The 24,252-nt window shown below is 45.5% G+C and overlaps 1 protein-coding gene across 1 annotated transcript; it reads right to left on the reverse strand.

The window, feature by feature from the left end:
- Window positions 1–1,322: 1,322 nt before the first annotated feature.
- RPIA (ribose 5-phosphate isomerase A) lies at window positions 1,323–23,418 on the reverse strand. The gene is made up of 10 exons (XM_056857857.1): window positions 23,101–23,418; window positions 16,565–16,807; window positions 15,077–15,137; window positions 12,993–13,048; window positions 11,674–11,733; window positions 11,231–11,295; window positions 9,405–9,473; window positions 6,501–6,642; window positions 2,712–2,811; window positions 1,323–1,457 (listed from the first exon to the last, which is right to left on the reverse strand). Exons 1-10 carry the CDS (start codon window positions 23,416–23,418, stop codon window positions 1,360–1,362), a joined length of 1,212 nt encoding a protein of 403 aa, XP_056713835.1. The 3' UTR covers window positions 1,323–1,359.
- Between the last annotated feature and the right edge of the window lie 834 nt (window positions 23,419–24,252).

Consider the following 24,252-nt stretch of genomic DNA (forward strand, 5'->3'; position numbering starts at 1 on the left):
AACTAACTTTGTGGCAGTTTTATTGGATTTGAATGGGGTAATTTATGGATGCCCTGACCGGGATGGCCCAGGCTAGTCCGATCTCAGAAGTTAAGTAGGGTCAGGCTTGGTTAGTATTTGGATGGAAGACCTCTGGGAAATACACAGAGGCAGTCAATGGCAAACCACCTCTGCTCATCTCATGCTTTGGAAATCTTACGGGGTCACCATAAGTCAGCTGCAACTTAACCACACTTTCCACCATCACTTTATGGACGGATGCTATGATGTATGTTATGCATGCAGTTTAACAAAAAATACACAGGACATTGTCATTAGTTTTTATTGTGTTGCTTGTAACAGGCCATTCTGAGTCTTTTATGACATAATTATTGTACAAAGCACTTAGAAACACAATATGAGACATTTAAAATGTAGCTCTTGCTACATTAAGATGTCTGGCAGGAAGCTCAATCATTCTTCGTATTTAGGTGTGATACTCTGTGAAACATCAGCATGTGACAAACTGAAACAGGAACTTTCCACTGGCAAGCAGAAGTAGGCTCCCCACTGAACTCTGGGTGTTAACTATTCAAGTGGCTCTGAAAATAAATGATGCTCTTGGTAAAGAAACTGGAATATGATCGCTCTCCCCCAACTGGAAAGGAGCCAACTATATACTTTCCTCCCAGCAGTGTGGGAGACACTGATGCAGCTTCAAGAATGGCCAAAGGTGTGTTTTGGACCAGTGCTGGTTGCAGCAGGCCTGGGGGGCAAACAGGTTTTTTCATTTCTTTTTCATATGTTATGAGAACAACATGTGAACAGCCGCAGCACTGCAGGAAATGCAATAATTGTCGATAGAATGTCAAATGCCATTCACATTACGATAGCTCACAGAGCAGATATTAACTGCAGTATAGCAAAATTAGACAGGCTGCATTATTAAAAAATTTATGAAAATAATTTTAAAAAAACAGAACCAAGAGGCTCCAACAAGGCATCTGTGAGTTCCAATGGGATAAGAATCTTGTCTTCTGTGCTTAGACTTAACGCTAAGAAATGCTGTTACCGTCATTTTGCTACAGACACTGCCGGAGCAACCAGGTGGCTAGCAACCACTGTTAGTCATAGCCTTTTTGGTAAACATTTTGTATAAGAACCAAATGAAAAAAGTTTGAAATAAATTCTGTTCAACATTGTCAACTGCCCTTTAAAAAAATAAACATTCATGAAAAAGTAAAAAACGTTTAAAAAAATTCACTTCAGCTAAATCTGGACTTTTTGTTCATTCACTGGGTCTGCAAACGCACTCTAAGGCAAGACGTCAATGGCACTGATTAATGATTATCAAGTAAAGGCCAGGTGTATGAGGGCTGGTCAGTGGGCTGGCTTCTCATGGATGCTGACTGAGCCATCTTCCATACCAAAGTAAACTCGCTCTGCCATGTCGATAAAGAGGCCTGTTTCCACCACTCCTACAACAGAAAAACTCAATTACTGTTCACTACTATCAAAATGTTCTAAAGAATTGGTGAAGCCAATCACAAAATGTTGGGTGGTTCCAAGCCAAGCATCCTACCATAGCAGGGGTGGCTGATTACCAATAGGCACTTCCTGCAGATGTAAAGAGGATGCCTTATGGGCTTTTCCAAGGCACCTCCTGCTCCACAGAGGTAGAGATAGGCCAGTATCACCATTTTGCTTTAGGGAAGAGATGCTGCTCAAAGGGAGGGGGTTTTCCCTGCTGCAGTGGATAAAAGAACTGAGCAGGAAGGCACGACACCCACTTGGGCATACACTGATGGAATGCATCTGAGGGGAAAGGACTTTTTTTCATTGATAGTTATGTACAGGTGCAAACACAGACCATGAAATAGAAAAAACTTTTTCCAAGTTCTAGGAAACGTGAGTATTCCGTTTTTTTAACCTTCACCTAATTAAATTGCAAGGGAGCCCTGTGGCACAGAGTGGTAAGCTGCAGTACTGCAGTCCAAGCTCTGCTCACGACCTGAGTTTGATCCCAACGGAAGTTGGTTTCAGGTAGCCGTCTCAAGGCTGACTCAGCCTTCCATCCTTCCGAGGTCGGTAAAATGAGTACCCAGCTTGCTGGGGGTAAAGGGAAGATGACTGGGGAAGGCCCTGGCAAACCACCCCATAAACAAAGTGCCTAGTAAACTTCGGGATGTGATGTAACCCCATGGGCCAGGAATGACCCGGTGCTTGCACAGGGGACCTTTACCTTTTTTTAATTAAACTGCAATCCTCAAAATACAAGTGAAAAAGCAAGAGAGGGGACTCAGAAAGGTTTCTGTGGCATACTTTGCCTCAAAGGAGGCATGATCTATCTAACACACTTCTGAAGCCACAAATTCTATCCCAGTAGCATAGAGCTTATTCTTAGCAAACCCACCAGACTTTTGTTTCATTTTACCTGTAGCCCATTTTTCTTGCCCTCAAAGATCTTTTCATAACAAGGACTATGGAACCAAACCTAAGCAGGTCTACTCAGAAGTAAGTTCCCGTTTATTCAGAGGAACTGACTTCCAGGAAAGTTCTTAAAATTGCAATACAAGTCCTGGAAATTTCAACATACCAGTGAGAAGCGTGTGAGCCTTGTATATCACACACCTATTACTAAAAAGATAACTAATCTTGAGTAAACTGCTGCAATGCCTCAGTCACATCTAGATATTACAGGCCAGCATAAGGACTTGTTGAATATTTGGCACCTGGTATCATCTTGATTGCCATGTTCACATTGTTCCATTTGTGAACTTTATCAAATTTCCAATCCAACAGAAAATTCCCATTGTCCGTCACCACTGGACCCTAATAAACAAACGAAAAAAATCAATAGTATTGGTCCATAAAAATCTTATTATTTTTAAAGGAAAAATGAGCTAAAACTAGTGGGGGCCCACGAAACTCACAGGGGGAATCCCATATCTCCCCACTGCTCATCTTCCAGCCAGGTTGCAGCTGTGGCGGAGATGCCTCCCCCTCTCGCAACGACTCATGCAGATGGCTGCAGGCACGTGTGCCAAGGTCCCTGTCAGGAGCTGCCTTTCTCTCCCTCTCCGTAGGTGACTGCACCCACGGGCACAGAGGCCCCTGTCAGAACTCTCTTGGCAGCTCACCTGGACTGCTCCAGGCAGGCGTGACAAGGCCCCTGCCAGGAGCCGCCTTTTCCTCTCGGTAGGAGCCAATGCCACCAGGCCCACCATGGTCACCAACAGCCTGAGGTAACAGTGTTCTCTGCGCTTGAGTAGAAAATGCTTTTTTATTAGGGGGAAGTTTAACCCCCCTTTTATTACTCCCCCCCCCCAAGTCTGCAGAAAACAAAGTTGCACTTACCTGTAACTGAAGTGGTCTCGTGTGCAGGCACACATTTGACCTGCATATGCGTAGTCCCAATGTGAGACTGCACAGAAGCCACGACAATGAAACATCTGTTTGGGGTGAGTGTGCCCCCATCTGTGGATTTAACTATCCACAGGCAAGGGGCACACTTCGGAATTAGATATATAGATAACATTTTATTTTACAACTAATTTATTTAAAACTAAACCAAGATCCAATATATTAATTACAGAAGAGTGGAAATCATGTTATTTGCATATGATAGTAAATATATTTAATTCTTAACATGATCCAATCTATAGATACTTAAATCTGGAGATTGGGGGCATGGACAGAAGACAGATCTTTTGACAAACCTGAGAAATATGCCAGAATTGCAGAAAACCTAAAATTTAAATTTAAAAATATACATTGGGGTTAACTCCCCCCCCCCAAAAATTATAGATAAGCACCTGTAGCTTTAAGAAATTACTGTTGTTAGTGGCTGTTGCTAGGCAACTACAACAGTATTGCCAGTCATCAAGCCTTGGTTTCTGTCAGTAAAAGGCTGTGAGAGGGGGCAAAGCCCTTTCCAGGATTATTTTTGTCAAGAGATGTTGATTTTAACTTGTGCCACAGTTGGGCATGGGGTACAGTATCAAAAGCTGCCTTCAAGTGCATGAAGGCAGCAGCAAGGATCCCTTGACTCTTGGTTGTATATTTATTAAGAACTTAAAAGTCAAAAGATGATCACCTGTACCAGCCCCTTGCTGAAGCCAGCCTGTTCCCTCCCCAGGATATTAGTAGTTTCCAACCAGTCCACAAGTTGGTAATAAAGAGACAAAGCATAAAACTTCCCGGCCACTGAAAAAGGCTGATTGGCCTGAAGTTGGACGGGTCTGCTTTGTCTCCCTTTTTATAAACTGCTATTATGATCACATGTCTCCAATATAGCCTTGCACCAAGAAATATTGGCTTTAAAGAATTCTGAATTAAACCTGCACCAGGGCATTCCCATTCTTCATTTGAGAGATTAGAAAACTAATTTCAGATGGTCAATTGGGGAGGGGGCTATTCCAATAATTCAGTTGGATTCCACGTACTCTGATAATCATAGTTATTACAGGAGCTAACAAAAATATTAACAAAGTATGTAAGGGAATATGGGATGACAGTGGACTCCTTGGATGTAAAACAGAACTAACCAACTTCCCAAATTCACTCAGATTTCTATTATTTCTGGCAGCTCTAATTAGCTTTTGCCAATTATTAAGGCAAGCTTCTTCTTTACTCCTGCGTATAGCTTGTCTATATGCTTTTTTCCAAAAAGAAAAGCTTGGTGTATGATTGAAGAGCTTGCATGCCTGTATTCCAGAAGTGCTTGACAGCAAACTTTTTAAAAACACACTCAAGGTTAAAACAGCTTTTTTTCTAGGTTTCATGGAAACAAATGACAGTAAATTTGTTCTAATTTACAACAGCTATTATGCATGCAAAATCCTAAGGTAATTTCTTTCTTCAGGGCATGACATTTATCTGAGTTCTACACAAAGTAGTTTTCAGATCTCAAATTTACTGGTCTCAATTTGTTATAATCTTGACAAATGGTGTCAGATGACTATTTGGGGTACAAAAGTTATTAGACAAACTTATTAGCAGAAGTAAAGGCATGTGATCACTAGCAATGGTTTTCCCCACTTCAAGATAGTTTACCAAATTAATCAGAGGAGCAGAAAAAAGAAAATAATCTATAATGTCTGGAAGAAGTATCAGACACCCCAGATGCGAGTGAATACTGCAGAGTCAGCACGTATACAAAAGTGCTATTTTATTTCACAGTGTCAAAGTGCTTCGCAAAGCATCCACTTCTCTCAACCCACAATCAAATACATATATGTTACACTTATATACATTACTGGCATAGTCTCCCAGCCAATCAACTGTTGGCTGCCTTGTCTCCAGGACCATCTAGCTCAGTCCAGTGCAAGCCAGTTTTTCTGCTCAGTCATTGAGCTGTCATGTGACATCACCAGGCTGTCACTTAGATCTTTTCCAACAGCTTGCCAATGTGCAGTCTTACATGTCAACACATTTGTCCCAAAGTTGTTCAAACAGGTAAACTCCCCATGATCTATCCTTAAGGCCATTTAAAATCATCAATTTTTTGATATCTATAAATATGGCCATTAGTTTACCAGATAGATTGATCTCATTATCCTTAGATGATCTAGAAGGCTGATCAAAACAGCTTGTTTCCTCCATTAATATTCCTGGGGAACACAAAACGAAAAACTTCTAGGACAGTGCCAGTATCAGCACTAAAGTCACCTGCAAAAATAAAAGATGTCCCAGGATTCCAAAAGTCAAATAATGTACGTAGTTGTCAGACTGATCCCAGAGAGCGGTAATGGCCACTTTGGATCTTTCTGTATTTTGGAATTTTTGCATGTACATAATGAGATATCATGGGGATGGGACCCAAGTCTACACACAAAATTCATTTATGTTTTATATATACTTTATACACATAGCCTGAATGTAACCTTAAAGAATATTTCTAATAATGTGGTGTACGCTGACCACTGAGGGCCTGTGAGTAATGCTGCATGCCAGCTCAAAAGGTCTGGATTTCAGATCAGTCCGGATATCGGATGTCCAGATAAGGGATACCCAACCTGTATATTGTTTTGTTTAAGATATAACGCTTGGAAACATATTAAGGATGGCAGCCTTGAAGAATAGAAATAAATGGCTCTACAGTCCCCCCACGAATCAAACCTGGGATCTGTTCCACAAATCGCAAGTCAACTGAACTTAAATGCTGGTTCAAAAGAAAGGCTAAAAGCCACTTTGCTTCCCATTCGTTGTTTCAAGAGATAAGTGTATCACAATAAGGAAATACATTTAAAACTATTTTATTTTTATTCAACAGGAGAGGCCCTGAATTCACAGAATTAGTCGAAAAGGGTTTCTTTGACTTTGTAGTAGCAGAGGTTGATTCCTGCCTAGTATTACCTATTGAAGTTGGCAATGAACTGTTTGATTTCTCATTTTTCTTAACAATGTCTGAAAATTTACCATCTATTTACCCTCCATTAAAGATTTAGAATAAAAACAGGCACATTTTTGGAACTGATCTGTCAGTTCATTAAGTTTGTTACACCCTCGTTTCTACTTACAGCTTTGTTGACAGCCATCCTCAGTTCAGCTTCACCCCCAAACCTTTGGGTCAGGGCCCTGGTAACTGGTCTGTAAGCCATAGGGATGACCTCTATAGGGATCCCTTTCTTCCAGTGCTCTCCAAGGCTTTTAGACTTCTTTCTATAGGAACATAGGTTAAAATGGAAGTTGCATTAATATGGCACACTTTTCTCAGATTTACTTTTTTTACTATATTTATATGCTGCCTCTCTGCCACCCAAGGATTACAGTGGAGTACAATTTGAACTGACAACTTAGAATCTCAGAGACACAACACAAAGAAGAAGGAAGAGATAAGAACAAGAACGAAGAGGAAAGTAAGCAACCTCAAAACACCAGCTCCTTCATGATGCTGATGGAAGTTACATAATGGAACTTTAAGAGACATTCTGAAAAGGGAGGAAACCAAATGGCAGCTGGCTCCAGAGCTCTGATCCAGGGGCCTTGCTGGCTGCCCTAGTTACAAGAATTCAAAGACAGGCCTGCCCAATCAGCAGGGCTTTTGTTCCCTTCATTCTGGCAAACAAAATCCCTTGAGCTGCAGCAAAGAACACCTGAAGATGCAGGTGCAGCTCTTCATTTTTGCATGCCTACAAGCTCACTTTCCTAATACCGGACTTACCAAGAGTGTTGTTCTCTTTGGGGGCTAGAAGGACATCCTGAAAAAGAGGACAGTTCATCCCATCAAACTCTGGAGGCAGTGCTTGTCTCTACCTTCCCATCTCCTCCTTGGGGAGGAAAACCCTCCCTGTGAGAGATACGCCGAAGCTGAAAGATCACCCCCATGAAAAAAATTCAACACATTAAGTAGTTGCCAAAATGGCCATCATAAACATACAAGACAGCCACCAAAAACACATCAATGTGGAGCTAGAGTATGAAACATCATAGAAAAAGGGAAACACAAAAGCCTCCCCTCAACCCCAAGTAGCCTCCCCTTGACCCTAAGAAGACAGCTCTGGCTATCCAGAGAAGACCAGCCCCTCCCATTCAAGTGCTGACCTATCTGAAATGGGCAGGGCAGGTTGTCCTCCTAGCCTCCATGGCAAGTCCACCGTTCCACTTTCCAGAGAACGAAGTGACATTAAACAGGAGTGTTCCTCAACAGAATCAGGTCTGCTTGCTGGTAAGCATGCTAAGAGGACTCGTTGAAAAAGCAAAGGCCTCCCACGCAGGCCCATTTTAGACTGATGGTTGAATGCACATATGAAAGGCAATGTTGTTGCTCTGCAAAAGTCCAGTCGCAACACGCAAACTCCCAATAAGACACTTGCACTATACTTGCAAAAAAAGCAGCACCTTTTGTACCATTTGGAAGCTTCTCCCAGACTGCTGGGCAAAACTGCAATAAATGACAATTCTCACCTCTGTGGTTCACCCAACACAGATCCAAAGAATGCTGTTCAATCTCACACCAGGCCCTAAGATACTGGGCTGGTGGTTTAGGGTGGCAAAGATCACACTGCCCAGGATTTCTGCTGTGCAAATGCCCATAGGGCAAATAATCAGTGAATAAAGGTAATGTCCCCCTCAAGAAAGCCTGGCACCCGAGCTGTGAAGAGAAAACTGAACCCCACCAGCTAAAGAGACATGAGTAGCCAACAAGAGTTAACACACTGACACACAACAGCCAATCAGGAACCTTAGTAGAGAAGTGGCCCATGAAAGCTAAAGCTCCTCCCCACATCAAACCAGAACCCCCAGGATATGGGAGTCATGCTTATCTGCTTCTTGTTTTAGCCACATTGTCCAAGGACTCAAGGCTGGAAGGGAGAGAGGAAAATGGGTTTAACAATGAGGGGAAGCAGGTGGGAAACTACACACAACCGGCCTTCTGAAGCTGCTGTGGTCTGTCCCTTGGTTTGTGCCATTCCAAGCAGGGAAGCCACACTGCTCCAGGCTGATCTATGACTGAATGACACAACTTCTCACATGGGGATGACAGCATGAGCCTCCAGCATACAGTCAGTCCTCTCAGACTTCCACAGTCAGCCCCACCCACATGATTGTTGCATTCACTTCCGAACTCCCTCCCAACCCCAAAATGGAGGGGGAAACAGCCAGTAAAAAAACTCTTCATCTTTCATGGGAATATCCAAATGGAGCTTTTCACTTCAGAAACAAAGAAGACATGACAGAGGCTTATAAAATTTTGCTTGGAGAAGAGAAAGTGGAAAAGATAGCTTTTCTCCCTCTCATAATACTAGAACTTGTGGGCATCCAATGAAGTTGATGGGCAATAGATTCAGGTTGGACAAAAGTATATACTTCTTTACTCAATTGTGGAATTGGCTGACAGTGGATGTAGTGCTGGCTGATAGCATAGACAACTTTAAAAGGAAGTTAGACAGATTCATGGAGAATAGCTTCATCAGTGGCTACTAGCCATGGTTACTAAAGGGAACCTCCATACTCAGAGGCAGTAATCCCCGGGAACCCAGGGCCAGGGGCAAGCCTTGGCATCTGTGCCCTGATTGCTGGCCTTCTGGGGTAACTGGTTGGCCACTGTGTGAGACAGGCAGTGGGGCTATCTGGACAACTGGTCTGCCCAGGAGTGCTGCTCTCATAATGTGGCACCATAAAAGACAAACATACATCCACAGCCAGCAAAATTCAACACAACCTGCCAGAAAGAAGACAACACTGAATATGTGAAGTTTCAACAAGCCATTTTCTGGTTAACAAGTTATAAATTCGACAGGGCATGGAAGCAGCAGACAGCACAGAGTAAGTGGAGAACAAGGCTTGAGATTATCATGCATCTATCGAAGAAAAGGAGGCAGATATTGATCTATGCGGATTATAAACATAAAAACAAACAAGTTAATATACCCCTTACTCTTCACCAGGAAGCAAGAAACAACTGAAAGATGGTCTTTTACCTATAATCAGCAATAATAATTAAGCATTTTGCATAGCCAGCAACGATCTTCTCCTGAGTCAGGCAGCCCCTAGAAGAAAGAGTACAGAAAACAAGCGTTGAAGTCATGGCCAACCCAGATGCCAGAAACTTCTGGTTATGCATACTTTCATTTTCTTTATCATTAACATTAATTCATATTGAATGCATCCAAATATCTCCATTTTCAGTAACTGTGTCTTGGGCTGTTCAATAAAAATGGCAATAAAATCATGCCACCAGGAGGGCTCATGACAGACAGCTACAAAGCAGAAAGATGGACTCTTCTGTAATGATGGTGTCACCAGGGGAGAGATCACATTAACTATGAATGACTTGTTAGTGAACAAACTCACAAAGGGGGGTACAATATTGTGAACAGCTTCAGTGGATTTTCAGTCAGGCTAAGACGGTTACTACAAACAGGCTTCTAACAGAATACTAGTTAGGAGTGGTCTAGTGAGCCATGCATAGTTAATCTATGCTAACTTCTAATATTTCAATGTTATGGCAACCTGGTAAATGTTAAACGATGTGAACGATCTTTAATGACATCTGTAAATTATTTAAACATATTTGATGTTAACAAAGGACAAATGTTCACTTTGTATTAGAAAACTATTTATAGTAGACTGAGCACTGATGAGGCCTTTTCCTTTGCTTCCCCTTTCTCCAACATTGTATCAGGTGAGGAAGCTTCACATTGTATCAGGTGAAGACCACATCTGGGGAATGCAGTGTTAAGGCCAGGAATGTTGGCTGAAGGTGCTGAAATTCCTTTGACTTCCCTGACATCTATAAAGTCCAAATTTGTGTCGGATTGCAACCACAATATCTAGGAGTGAGATTTTTCACAGATCTTCACAAATTTGGCGAACTGCTATTTTAGAAGCATTTTCATTTTTTAAAGAAATTATTTAAAAGCCTTGTATTGCAGTTGGGGGAAAAGCAATAACGGCAGTAAATATTTCTGTGAAAAGTTCATTCTCTTCACTGTATTCTTGGCTCTGGTACACAGGCCTAGGCTTAGTGGCTTCTTGCACAGGAAATGGCTCCTAGTTTCAAGAGGCAGCGCAGCAGAGAAAAAACTGATATCAGAGGTCAACAATTAGAAACAACTGAAACAGTTTCCCAGTTGGCAAGGAACACCCTACAGAAGCATACAAAAAAACAGGATGTAAGTAAACAGAGTTACTTCCAGGACTCAAATCATAATATGACTGGGAGTTGGAGGAGCCCCCAACATAACTCCTGAAAGATGACCGGGATTCACTCCGGGGTTCACTCAACACAATTAACTTATCACAGCAAGTGAAGTGTTTTCCCCACCTTCAGAGGATGGAGGTATGCATGAGATTATCCTATAGCACTTTCTATCCCAGTAACAGTTATCTCACTGCATCGGGTGTTAGGAATTAATAACCTGTGGGAGCACCTGCATCTACAGGGTGAAGGAGACCAACTTTCAAGGATAAAGGACCAGGAATATAGATGATAACGCATCTGCCCAGTGCAAGTGCTCTAGATGGACACCGAGGCTCAGTATTTTTTTAGGGCACCCAGACAGTGTACCACAACCATCTCTCAAGATTTTTTTTTAAATTACCATTTCAGGGAGACACCAGAATCAAAATAACCTCACAATCAAGTGTGTCCTTAACTCCCAGCACTAGCAATTAAAATTTGCCCTATCACTTAAAAGATTTAGATAGTCCACCAACAGATTACAGCCTTAAAAGCTAACAAAATTGACATCAATGCAGTTATTTACTTGTTCTCCCTGTAGGGAAAAAGATATTCCATTCTTACCCTCCTCCTTTGATAAGATTGAGATCCCCATCAACTTCATCGGCTCCATCAATGGCAACATCCAGCTACATGGATACAAAGCAGATTCATTAACATTTTCTACTTCTGACAGGGAATGAAAGAGGATCAGAACATAAAGGAGAAGAAGAATTGGTTTTTATATGCCAACATTCTCTGCCACTTAAGGAAGAATCAAACCAGCTTACAATCACATTCCCTTCCCACAACAGACACCCTGTGAGGTAGGTGGGGCTGAGAGAGAGTGACTAGTCCAAGGTCACCCAGCTGGCTTCGTGTGTAGGAGTGGGGAAACAAATCCAGTTCACCAGATTAGCCTCTGCCGCTCATGTGGAGGAGTGGGGAATCAAACCCGGTTCTCCAGATCAGACTCCACCGCTCCAGGGGTATGCATAGCATCCAAGAAACAAAACCAATCTGTTTACCTCAGGGTGTTGATCCAGGTCACTTAAGGTTAAGCCATTCTGCAGAATCAATTGGCGTGCCTACAGGAAAAATTAAAAACCAGAATTCTTTCTCAAAAGTCTGAAAAAGCAAATCAATTCAGCAACAATTGTATCTGTTTTTCTTAACCAATATGAGAGAATATGCTACTAACCTTCCAAAAGAAACATACTATTCTGATATAAAAATGAAATCAGCAAGATGATAATAAGAAACAAATGAATCTGGAGGTAGTGTCCTTGCCTGCTGCCGTGCCTACTAACCAGTAAAAATATCTACACACAAGCACAGTACTTCATTGAAGAATGGGGAGTTATTGTGTGTGTGTGTGTATGGGTGTGAAGTGCCATCAAGTCACTTCTAACTCATGGCAACCCTATGAATTACTGTCCTCCAAAATGTCCTATCGTTAACAGCCTTGCTCAAGTCCTGCAGGCTGAGGGCCGGGACTTCCTTTATGAGTCAATCCATCTCACGTTGGGTCTTCCTCTTTTCCTGCTGCCTTCAACTTTTCCTAGCATTGTCTTTTCCAGAGACTCTTGTCTTCTCAAAATATGACCAAAGTACGATAGCCTCAGTTTAGACATTTTAGCTTCTAGGGACAGTTCAGGAGAGTTATCGTCATGTAATTTATTTATAGTCTGCCTTTCTCACTGAGACTCAGGGCAAATTACATAGTGCATGTCAATGCAATTAATAAGATGACACATCTAATAAGCATCTAATAAGCAATGTAATAGGACTAGTATTGTAGCAGACAAAATATTAGACATGTTACACAATGTAGAAAATGATATTATGTAAGGGTAAAGCAATGCTTTTGGAGCCGAAAAATACATTCAGCAAACAGATAATACATACTGAATACAATGATATTGTTCCCAGTCCTATTTCCTTTATAATAACACCTTCCTGAAACATGTTGTTAATGAGGCATTATGCTTCAAGACAGCCAATGTGGTACAGTGGTTAGAGTGTCTGACTGGGAGACCCAAGCCTGAATCCCCACTCTGCCACAGAAACTTGCTGGGTTAACCTGGCCTGCTTGCACACACTCAGACTAGCCTACCTCAGAGGAGAAAGGCCAGGTATAAATGAAGTAAATAAGGAATTAGAAAGCGGAGATCTAATCAGGACCTGGAATGAGGTGCATCCTGACCAGAAACCATTCAGAGACAGATCCATTAACAAACCCATCTTAATTCAGGCATTGACTAGTAAACTGCCCTGTCATTCTCAAGAGGCTGATGGAATGTAAATAATTAGTCTTCATTTTAAGAAGAGAGGGTCAAGAACGCACCTGAAAAGATGTAGGTATACAAGTAATGTTGAGATTCTCTTGCTTCACTCTTGCTGCTGCGGGAAGAAAAATCCTGGATGTAACATGCATTATTCTTATTGATATGTTTGTAAGACAAATCTACATCAAATATCTCTGCTCATTCTCTTTCGAGCACCCGAGTTACTAGGCTTCACTCTGCCTGCACAGAATAAAAACATTAAATATACCGTATATACCCATGTATAAGCCGACCCGCGTATAAGCCGAGGTGCCTAATTTCTCCCCAAAAATGGGGAAAAATTAGGCACCCGCGTATAAGCCGAGGGTCGGCTTATAACCCCCCCCCCACGCGCAGGCTTACCGTTCCTTCTGGGCTCCTGGCGGCGGGCCCGGCGTAGCGGCCTCCCTGCAGCCGCAGGGGGCCTCTGCAGGCCGCTCCCGGCCTGGAAAAGGCGGCAGGGGCGGCTGGGTGGCCTCCCCGCGGCCGCAGGGCGCCTCTAAAGGCCGCTCCCGGCCGGGAGAAGGCGGCGGGGGCGGCTGGGCGGCCTCCCCGCGGCCGCAGGGCGCCTCTAAAGGCCGCTCCCGGCCGGGAGAAGGCAGCGGGAGCGGCTGGGCGGCCTCCCCGCGGCCGCAGGGCGCCTCTAAAGGCCGCTCCCGGCCTGGAAAAGGCGGTGGGGGCGGTTGGGCGGCCTCCTCGCGGCCGCAGGGCGCCTCTGGAGGCCGCTCCCAGCCAGGAAAAGACAGCGGAGGTAAGTTCCCCCCTCCCTCTACCGTATTGACCCGCGTATAAGCCGAGTTCGGCTTTTTCAGCCCTTTTTTTGGGCTGAAAAACTCGGCTTATACGCAAGTATATACGGTAGAAACAATTGGGGATGATATTAACATTTACAGTCTGTTTACTTAAAGCATCATCATGCCACCCTTCCACCCCAAAAGGATCCCCAAGGTAGTGAAGATAAAAAACATTAAAAGATTTCAGGATTAAAACAGCATTTAAAACTGTTATTAAAATAATTAAACAATTCAATAAAACATATAAACACAAACACACATAATACAACAGTTAGTGGGGGAATGCCAAACAAAATAAGAAATTAGTGTTTGCAGTTTCTGATGGATGACAAAAGTTTTTCTGGCTTCATCCATGAAATTTCCAAGGTGCAAAAATGCTATTCAGTTACCAATGTTACGCAGAAATCCTATTCAAAACTTTTTGAAATCCTAACTTCAGCTTTGTCATCCCTTTCCAAGAGCCCACAAAATCTGCACCACCTTTATTTAAGAAATTCACATTGCTTTGGAACTTCTTCTCTCTATACTATCGAAAATACTTGAAATTTTGTTCATAGAAAACTACGGTGTATACACCTTAAATTTGTATACATATGCCAAAAATCACAATTCTGTATGCTGCTGAAGTTATGAGAAAATAAGATGCATCATTCATAAGTTTGATAAAGTGAATGTTGGATAGATTTCAATTCTGCCCAAATCCTTCCCCCACCCACATGGCTTCAATAATTCATGAAAATTTACATCTCTGCTTCAGAAACGATATGCAATTCGGTAGAGGAGTCGCATGAACCTGTCCCATCACTGAGCCTGCCAGCTGGACATAACTGGACATAACATGGGCCTGTGTGTGTGAAGGCTCCATGTGCATGGTCATTCACCCACACCACATCTAAGAACTGGCTTCCTGGATTGGGCCTCCACATGCTGGGCTTTAAAGATGCATTCAGTCCCATTTGCAAAAGCCCTTTGGCCTAGACACACACCACATACTACCTGGGTCCTGCCAAAAAAATTCAATTAGAGAATTATTTCCATCAGCAGAACACGGCTTCTCCATCTACCCCCTTGTGCTACAGCCCCAAATGACCCCTGAGATGCTGCTTCTGGTGAGCCCCTAGAAGACCATGAGGAAGGATTCAGCCTGCTGTGGGAGGGGGAACTTGGCAAAAGGCACCAGCCTCCCTAGCACAGGGAAAGGATCTGTGGAATCCAATATATTGCCTCTACACATACAGAAATTCACCTGAACCATGCCCAGCACCATGGGCAACGTTATTTCTCACGGAAGGAACTCTGAAAATACATACCCAACCGATTTACAGCATGAACTATTGTAGAGCCACTTCCAATTCCAAGGATGTGGTTATTCTATAGATTGAAAGAGTCATATTAACATTTTGCATTCAAATTTAACTCTGCCCCTGCTAGTTTACAGAACACATCAAACACACACAAAAGGAAGTAGTATCCCTGACATCTAAAAGAGGCATGGACATCAACCATGCATCTAATTCTCAGGATGGTCAAATCTGTGAATACATGGGGCCATGGACAAACAAGACAGATCTTTCTACAAAGCTGAGAAAAGCCCCAGTTTTTACAGAAAAATCTGAAATCTAAAACAACAATATTGGGGGTTAATAGAAGCAGCACCTATAACTTTAAGAAATGAATGCTCTCCGTGGCCATTTCTAGGCACGCACAACAGTATTGTCAGCTTTCCAGCCTTGGTTCCTGTCATCAAAAGGTCTTTTTGGTCCTTGAGGGAGGACTTGTCAAGGCCAGGCCCAGAAGCAAACACTGGCAGACCTGATACCATGCCATTTCCATGACTCCCCCTGGCCTAAGCGCTTGCTACTGTTCAACAGCAGCCACCTTACCAAAGCCAGCGAGGTGGAGCGATTAGGGTTTCAGACTAGTAACTGCAAAATCCAGGTCTGAATCCTGATTCTGCCATGGAAGGTCACTAGGAGACCGTGGGCCAGTTACAAACACTCAGCCTAACCTACCTCACAGGGTGGCTGTGAAAAGAAAAGACAGGGAAAAGACATAAGGTGCTTTGGGTCCCCCAGTGTGGAGGAGAGCAAGGTATAAAGAAGGAAAACAAACGAAGACGGTAAGGGAGATGGAGCAAATGTAAAGTAGGTTGGTGGGTGGGAAAGAGAGAAGGAAGCAGGGAAAGGGGGGAGGATAGGGGGGCTTCCAGGAGAAGGAAAAGGGGACGTATTGTGGGAAGGGGGGTATGTATGGGGGAAAGTGAAGGACCCCCACAAACCCTTCCCGCTCCCTCACTGTGTCACTGGGCCCGGCCTGGCAGCCAGAACTGCGGCCCAGCCAGAGTTTCCCCAGGGAGAAACTGCCAGGGTGAGGAGGGGAAGAGAAAGGCTGGCGGGGGGGGGGGGGTCGAGGGGCCAGATAAAGGCTGGCGGGCTAATGTGCGGGGAGGAGAAAAGGAAGGTGGGGGAAAGGAGCGGGGGTCCTGGGGGGGAGGGGTCGGGGAAGAGAAAGAAGTGGGGGAGGGAGAAATGAGACGCCCCCGCCCCCCCCCGCAAGCCTTCGAGGGCCGCCTGTTGGTTTCCTATGAAGCTCGAGCGACGACTGCGAAAGAAACCCGCGCGCGGCTCGTCCTAGAACTCAAGGCGCGCCTCAAAGCACCGCCGGGGGGGGGAGGGGAGCCGAGCCGCGGCCCGCCCGAGCCTCCCTCCGCCAGAGCCGGGCCCGCCCACACTCAGTGGCCGCCGCCGCCGAGGAAGCCGACCTGGCCGCGGCCGGGAACGCGGCTCCGCGGCGCTCACCTGCACGTGGGCCTCGACGGCGGCCCAGGCGGCCCGCCGCTTCGCCTCCTCGGCCAGGGCCGCCATGCCGCCGCCGCCGCCGCTCGCCACCCGCCCTCGCAGCGCCCGCAACGCCCCTCCGGGGTCGCCCCAGCCCCGCATCCCGCTCCCCGCCGCCTCCGCCTCCGAGGGCGCCTCCCGGGGGCTCACGGGACTCGTAGTACGGGCCGCGCGCCCGCAGCGCCGCCGCCGTTGGCCTGGGAACTACAGCACCCACAGTGCACCTCGCCAGACGAAGAAGGCGCTTCAGCTCGGGGCCACGCAGGTGGGCGTCCTAGTGCGCAGGCCCGTTGGCCTGCCCGCCCAGGAGACCCGCCTGCCGGAGAGGGCGTGGCCCGCTCAGTCCCACGTCACCGTCAGTCCGCTGGCTCGAGCTGCGCGCGGTTCAGCCAGGCGCCGATAAAACCGTGCTGCCTGCTAACAAGGGGAGGGAGGCGGTCTGTAATTCCTCTCGCTGTGCAACACCCCTACACCGTGTTAAGTGGTTTTAAATCATACGGGATAGAAAGATAGATTCGTCAAGTCCAATCTTTCAGTCATTACATCAGGACAACAACTGATGACAGACAACATTCTTCTGTACAGTAACATGGCATGACATGTTAATGAACATAGTGATAGTTCACCAATAATCATAATAGTCTTATAGTAAAACACAGATTATCTAGATGATAATTATAAAATGCCATTTTTAAATTTAAACATTATTATAGAACTGCATTATTATATCAGATTATTGACTCAAATATAACTACGAGTAGCAGTTCTCTTACAAAGGAATTTCAAAGGGAGATTGGAAAGAGAAACTGCTGAATTACAGTTGATATTCAAACTAAAATCAATGCATTTGCCTGGGCTGAATAAAGACCTTGCATTCATGGCCCATCGCCAATGCTGATTTCTCCACACCCATCTCTCCCCTGGACATCACAGACTCTTCTGCATACCACACCTAATCCCATCACTCCTGCTATTCACATGTACATACTGTGAACATTTATATACTGATGCTTGTCTGAATTCACTCTCCTCTACTTAAAGACAGATGGATTCACATTCTAGCTGTATCTGAAGAAGTGAGCTGTGGCTCACGAAAGCTCATACCCTACCAGAAAATATTTTTGTTAGTCTTTTTTTCCCCCATAAAATTTTTATTATTTTTAAAATATTTTACTGTCAGGTACTTTTCAACAACACATTCATTTCATAAATCATACAATAAAAAACTTTAACCACGTCATCGAAAAGCATATTCATCTATTAATGAAAAGATATTCAAATAAGAGACTTCCCCCTCACCTTCCTCCATCTTGCTATAAATTTATCTATTCTTTTGCAAAGAACTTCTAATCCAGAAAAATACATCAAGCTTGATTACTAAGTTAATTCTAAATTATTCAATTCATTTACAATTAGTACGTGTTTATTATTGATTTCATATATAGTAACAGATTTTATTTCAAAACCGTTCTTACGGTAAAAGGATTAGATCAGTAAATACAAAATTCCCTAGTCATCATTTAAATCCCTGTTTAGCCCTCTGTTTCTCTCTATCACCCATAAACTGCATGTTTCCTTTTATTGTTCTTGCTGTGAATTTTTGTTTTTCCAGCACTTCTGTTATTTTTGATGTCCTGTCTTTTTTGTCCAGATGTCAAGGCCAACTCCTTTTTCTCCTCTTCTTGTTGATGTTGTGGCTCCTGGTTAAGGCCAGCTAGATCTTTTTCATAATTTTTCAAAAAGTGTTTTACCTCCTCCTCTGAAGAGATAGTAAATCTAACCTCTTTGAAGGTAAAAGTGAGTCCCTGTGGGAAGATCCAGCAGAATCTTATTCCATTCTTCTTCAATGTCCCAGTAAATTCTTTGTACATATTTCTCTTCATCATCAAATGTCGTGGGATATCCTTAAGAATGATAAGAGGATTTCCATTCACTGACAAAGGATTATCATAGAGGGTTTGCATAATATAATCTTTCATCCTTATATCATAAAAGGAAATCATAATATCTCTTGCCTTTGTCTTCTCCAAACTGGTGGGTAAAGGAATTCTATATACTTTGTTTATTGCATAATCCAGATCTTGTTCACTTATATGAATCAGGTCAGCCAATGATTTTATGATAGTTATTCTGGTACCTCCCATTGCTTCTGGAAAATTGCGAAGACGTACGTTCGATTGTCTTAATTTTAACTCCATAATAGCCAGTTGGTCCATAATGTTTTCTTGTTGGAAATGTATAGCTTGAATTTGATTACCTTGAAGTATCTGTTTATTTTTAATATCTTTCTGTTCTTCAATTGCCTTTTTAATTGAAGTATCCATTTTTCCCATATCAGTTTTCATTGTAGATATTTGAGATTTCATATTTGTAATTTCGCTTGCCAAAATGTCCAATTTCTGACTAGTCTGGTTGGTAGTTTGAGTTAGACTAGTCAATATGTTGGTTAGCTGAGCCAGACGTTGAGATTGTTGCTCATATTGTTTAGTAAAGACATCCATGTGTTTTGTTAACATTTCCTGTATTTTCTCGTCGGCCTTTCCCATGTTTATTTCTGAAAATAGTTCTGACAATTCACCAATACCAAGAAATGCTGTTTTAAATATGTTGGCAGGGTCCAAAACCTTGTAGTAGTTCTATTCATCAATTATACAGGTCCCGGGATTAAATGGCTGCAAATTCTTCTCTCCGCTGTAAAACAATTAGTGTTGTTGTAAAGGGCCATCAAGTTTTATTGACACTCTGCTCGATTGTAAAAAAAAGGGGGTGAGCTGGGCATTATTTAAATCGTGGACCTTCGGTCGTCTTGTTTTCCAGTAGTAGGAATATGTTGCCTGTTGCACAATAAAGACACACTTCAAGCCCTGCGATTTGGTTTCCTGTCTTTCCCTTTCAGTCTCGATGGTTTTCTTTGATGAATCGGAAAGACGTCATCTCCAGAGGAATTTAGCCCATTCGCTCCCACCCCTTTTAACACCTCGGCTTCTAATTGGTAGCTAGAGTGTCTGTCAACCGTCCCGTTTGTTATGCCAAAGTGGAGATCGAGTAGATAAGGCTCCTGCCGTTCAACTATACTCTTTTTAAACAAACAAAGTCACTTATATTCTGGACAGAGAGATGCAGATTGCATTGATGATTATTACGATCTTCCAGAGCTTCAATTTCAAGGTAAAGACAAAAGAATTCTTGCAACTTACTCAGATGTTGGATGATAAGGTTACGGTGATGATAATTTTCTTAGATGGTGATTGAAGGGGGAGGACTGAACCTTGATTACCCATGAAATGTTTCGGCGATGACTTTCCCTCTTGCCCGCGGGACTGGCATCAAAACTTCCGAGGGGCTTAAAAGCCTCCCTTGGAGAGTTCTGGAGGTCAAACCGCATAAGTGGCTGCAGGGAATTCCTGCTTCCCAAGTCCACTGTTTAGGACCAGGTTGAGGTGCTGTTTAGCACCCCAATTTGAACATTTCTTGGATTTTTCCTGGAGAGTCCAGGAAACATGGCGCTCAGCCCAACTGCCCCAGCAGGAAGTCAAAATATTTTTGTTAGGCTTTAGGTGCTACTGGACTCTTGCCCTTTTCTACTACTGCAGACAGACTAACACGGCTACCCACTTTAGAATTTTCAGTGTGTATTTCTTTCCAATACTTCTTGTTCTTTTACAGGTCCACCCCATATGGTAAAAAGTACCATCTTTTTGCATTTCCTTTTGTTATTCTTGTCCATTTTCTCAGTATCCTTTGGAGTGATATACCACCTATAAAAAAGTGTACCAGTTTTTTTAGTGATTGACTATCTGCTAATGTAATATCTTTAGTCTACAATTATTACTATTGTTGGAAGGATATTTCTTCCTCAAGACTTTGCATGCATCTGATCATGCATGTCTTAAGTTGATCTGTTTATCATATTGAAGTTACAATTTATGGATTCTTCCTAATAGAATCATAGAGCTGGAAGGGGCCATACAGGCCATCTATTCCAACCCCTTCCTCAATGCAGGATCAAGCATCCCTGACAAGTGTTTATCCAGCCTCTGCTTAAAGACTGCCAGTGAGGGGGAGCTCACCACCTCCCTAGGTAGCTGATTCCACAGCCGAACAACTTACTGTAAAAAATTTTTTCCTAATAACCTAATACTCTACATGTAAATTCCTGATATTTCTCTCCACTCAGAGAGTCTGAAAAGAGGGATTCCGGGAGTGTGGGAGTTGTATAGCTGGTGGCCATTCAGGTCTGCTTTCTGGTGCAATTAGCTATGTGGTACAACTTATAGAGAGAGAGAGAGCCTGAGAAAGGCTGGGATCATTTGTCTGCAAACCTGGGGGGGGATTAAAACTTTAGTGGTGGCTGTAAGTAAGAAGCTATCATAACAGCTGGCTCAAGGGGCTAATGAGGCCCATGTTGTGAAAGAGGGAGGGTTTTTCCACAGAAAGAAGCTCCTTTTGGGTCAGCGTCGTGGGCTACAAGACTAGATGAGATCAGTTATGTTTGTAAGTAGTTTTTAAGTTTTTTTATTGCCTGTGTTGGAATGAGAGAGTATTTATTTTCACTCTCTCTGTATTCAATAAATTCTGTTGATTGATTTGAGCAAAGGTGTGAGGTGAGTTTGTGCGTGGCTCTTACCCTCCCAGAAACGAACCTCAAGGCTGGAGAAGTAAAGCCTCTCTGTTTAGTCTGCAGAGGCTGGAACCCCCATACAGTGGCAACTAAGATTTTCTTTCCTGGAGACAGCCGGATGTAGTACACAGGGCTGTTCCCCTCACCTGTTGCCAAGAGTTGGTACTGTGCACCAAGCTATACCCTCAGAGTAGGTGGTTTCACAGGGCATGATGGAGTCTTAACAGATTGTGCTGCGTAGAAAAGGAGCTAAGATTGAATGAGAGGTTAGTGGAATGTTTATCTCAACATAGTAATAAAAGTGCCTTAGTATGCATGCTTGGAGGATCTGCAACCTTATCCAAGAGAGCTGTGAAAGACAACATTTATACATTCGCTTTGCCTTATGTGAAAAGCTAGAGAACTGTTGACATTAAAAGCAAACCATGCAACTGATTTTCCCATTGCACTTGGCTCTAGGCGCTGGGAGGGGCTAAGAAATTTTCTATCTGGAGGCCACAGGTGGCCCTCGATGGTCCTGCCCATCACCTTTCTCAATGGCTTCTTTCTGTCCTCGTTAATGTCCATGGCAATAAGTGAGAACGTTGGGCAGGTATAGACCATTTTGGGGTTTCCATTCAAAATTGGTTTGAGGAGTTGGTGGGGCCGTGTCGGGGACAGCAGCAGAAGCAACAGACACTCAGTTCCACTTAGCCTGCTATCTCATTTTAATGATTAATAGCAAATCACTTTGTTTTAGCTTGTCCATGCCAAGGAAGACATCCCTCTGAGCATTTGCAGATGTGTGTGTGTTAGGTGCCGTCAAGTCGCTTCCGACTCATGGCAACCCTATGAATGAAAGTCCTCCAAAATGTCCTGTCTTTGACAGCCTTGTTCAGATGTTGCAAATTGAAGGCTGTGGCTTCCTTTATTCAGTCAATCCATCTATTTGCAGATAACCACTCTCAAACTTCTGTCATCTGCGAAACAATCCAGAATCAGGGATCGACAGCTTCAGAAACAGGGAAAAAAAAGTATTATTTTGTCATGTAAGGCTGTCAAAGTCTTGAGGGCCCATCATATCCATGAAGCTGCCTTACACTGAGTCAGACCCTTGGTCCGTTAAAATCAGTCTCGTCCACTCAGACCAGCAGCGGCTCTCCAGGCAGAGGTCTTTCACATCTCCTACTTGCCTGGTCCCTTTAACTCAGTGGTTCCCAACCTTTTTTTGACCACGGGCCACTAGGACTTTTTTGTTCAGTGCAGGGACCCCAAGGTTCAAAATAAAAATTCTGAGAATTTGAAAATAAACTTTAATCATAACTGTTAGTTAAACATTAGAATAAAATTTGAATATATATTTTTATAATAGAGAACTTTTAATTGAAAATATTAATTTATTATGGGTTTATAACTTTGTTTCGCGGACCTTAATTTAGTTCTCGCGGACCCCTGGGGGTCCATGGACCCCTGGTTGGGAACCAGTGCTTTAACTGGAGATGCCGGGGATTGAACCGGGGACCTTCTGCATGCCAAGCAGAGGCTCTGCCGCAGAGCCACGCCCCCTCCCCAGGCAGTCTTAGACTTCATCACATCTCACCACCCCAAAAAAAAAAGGGAGCGAGTTGGAGGAATCTAAACAGATCCGCGTCGCGACGAACCAGCTCCCCGAGCCCGCAAGCACCGGCGCACCCGCTCTTCCCGGAGCCCAGCGGGGCGAGCTCTCCGCGGCCGCCGGCAGCCGCCTGGCGGCGGCGGGGGGAGGGGGGCGAGGCAGGCACCTGCGCGCGGGGAGGGGGTGCCCTCCAGAGCCGCCCCACCTCTCCCCGCACTCAGAATCGGCCACGTAGGACGCCCGTGAGAAGCCCAATCAGGAAGAGGCGGGCCTAGGCAGCACCCAATCACGCCTCTCCGGCGCCCGCCTCCGCCGTCCCCGGCCGCAGCCCATTAGAACAAGGGGCCTCCTCCCTAGCCCCGTCACGGGCCCGGCGTGGGGAGGCGAGCGCTCTGATTGGGAGCGACATTTGGCAGATGCCCTTCCATTGGTCCTTTCCTCGCTCGGTGTACGTCCTTGCGCTGCCCGACAGGAGCGGAGAGGCCGGCAGGGGGCGCTGGCGGGGGCCCGGCGCAGGCGCAGAGGGGCGCGGCCGCTTGCGGCCGCGAATCCGTTGGGGGCCGCTGGGCAGGTGCGGCGCGCGCCTCCTCCTCCCCTCATGCGGTGAGGGCGCGGGCGGAGGGAGGGAGGCAGGCCGGCGAGGCAGGGTCGCCCGCCCACCCATGCCTGGGCCGCGAGGCGCCAGGGCCCGGCCTCTCCATCCCGCCACCGCCGCCGCCGCCCTGCTGGCGCTCTGGCTGCTGGGCCCCTGCTGCGTGCCCCCGAGGGCGGCGGCCGAGGCGAGACCGGCGCTGGGCGGCGCCGCGGCGGCCGCGCTCCCGCTAGCGGCCGACGTGACGGTGGAGGACGACGAGAGCGGCGGCGTGGCCCAGGCGGCGGCGGCGGCGGCGTCCTCAGCCGAGCAGGAGGAGGAGGAGGCGGCGGCGGCGTCCGAAGCGCCCTCCCGCGGCGGTGGCAGCAGCAGGTGAGCCGGGGTCAGCAGCGGGGGGGGGCGGGGGGTCCTCCTGGGCCTCGGCAGTCTCTCCCCCTCCCCCGTCTTTCGCTCCGGCTGGCCGCCGGGTCCTATCCGGGGACCCCTCTAGGCGGCGGCCGCTCCGACCTCGGGGGCGGGGGGGGGAGCGAGGGGCCGCCGCCGCCGCCCGGGTCCGTTGTCTTCGGGAAACGGTAACGATGACGGCACGAGTACGGAGCCGCCCCCCCCCCGCCCCAGGCTGGCGAGCGCGTGGCGTGGCGGGTGGGCGGGGCGGGAGGGCGCTGTCCCTGCCTGCCTGCCTGCCTGCCTGCCTGCGGTCGGCCCGGTGTTCCCCGCTGGGCGGCGGGAGTGGAGGGGGCGGCGGCTGGGTGGCAGAGAGCCGCTGCTCGGCAGGCAAAAGGTCCCAGCAGGTGCCAAATCCCCGGCGGCAGCAGCAGCAGCAGCAGCTCCAGTGAGAGGGA

The sequence above is a fragment of the Euleptes europaea genome, chromosome 11 (assembly GCF_029931775.1).
Source record: "Euleptes europaea isolate rEulEur1 chromosome 11, rEulEur1.hap1, whole genome shotgun sequence".
Classification (NCBI taxonomy): Eukaryota; Metazoa; Chordata; class Lepidosauria; order Squamata; family Sphaerodactylidae; genus Euleptes; species Euleptes europaea.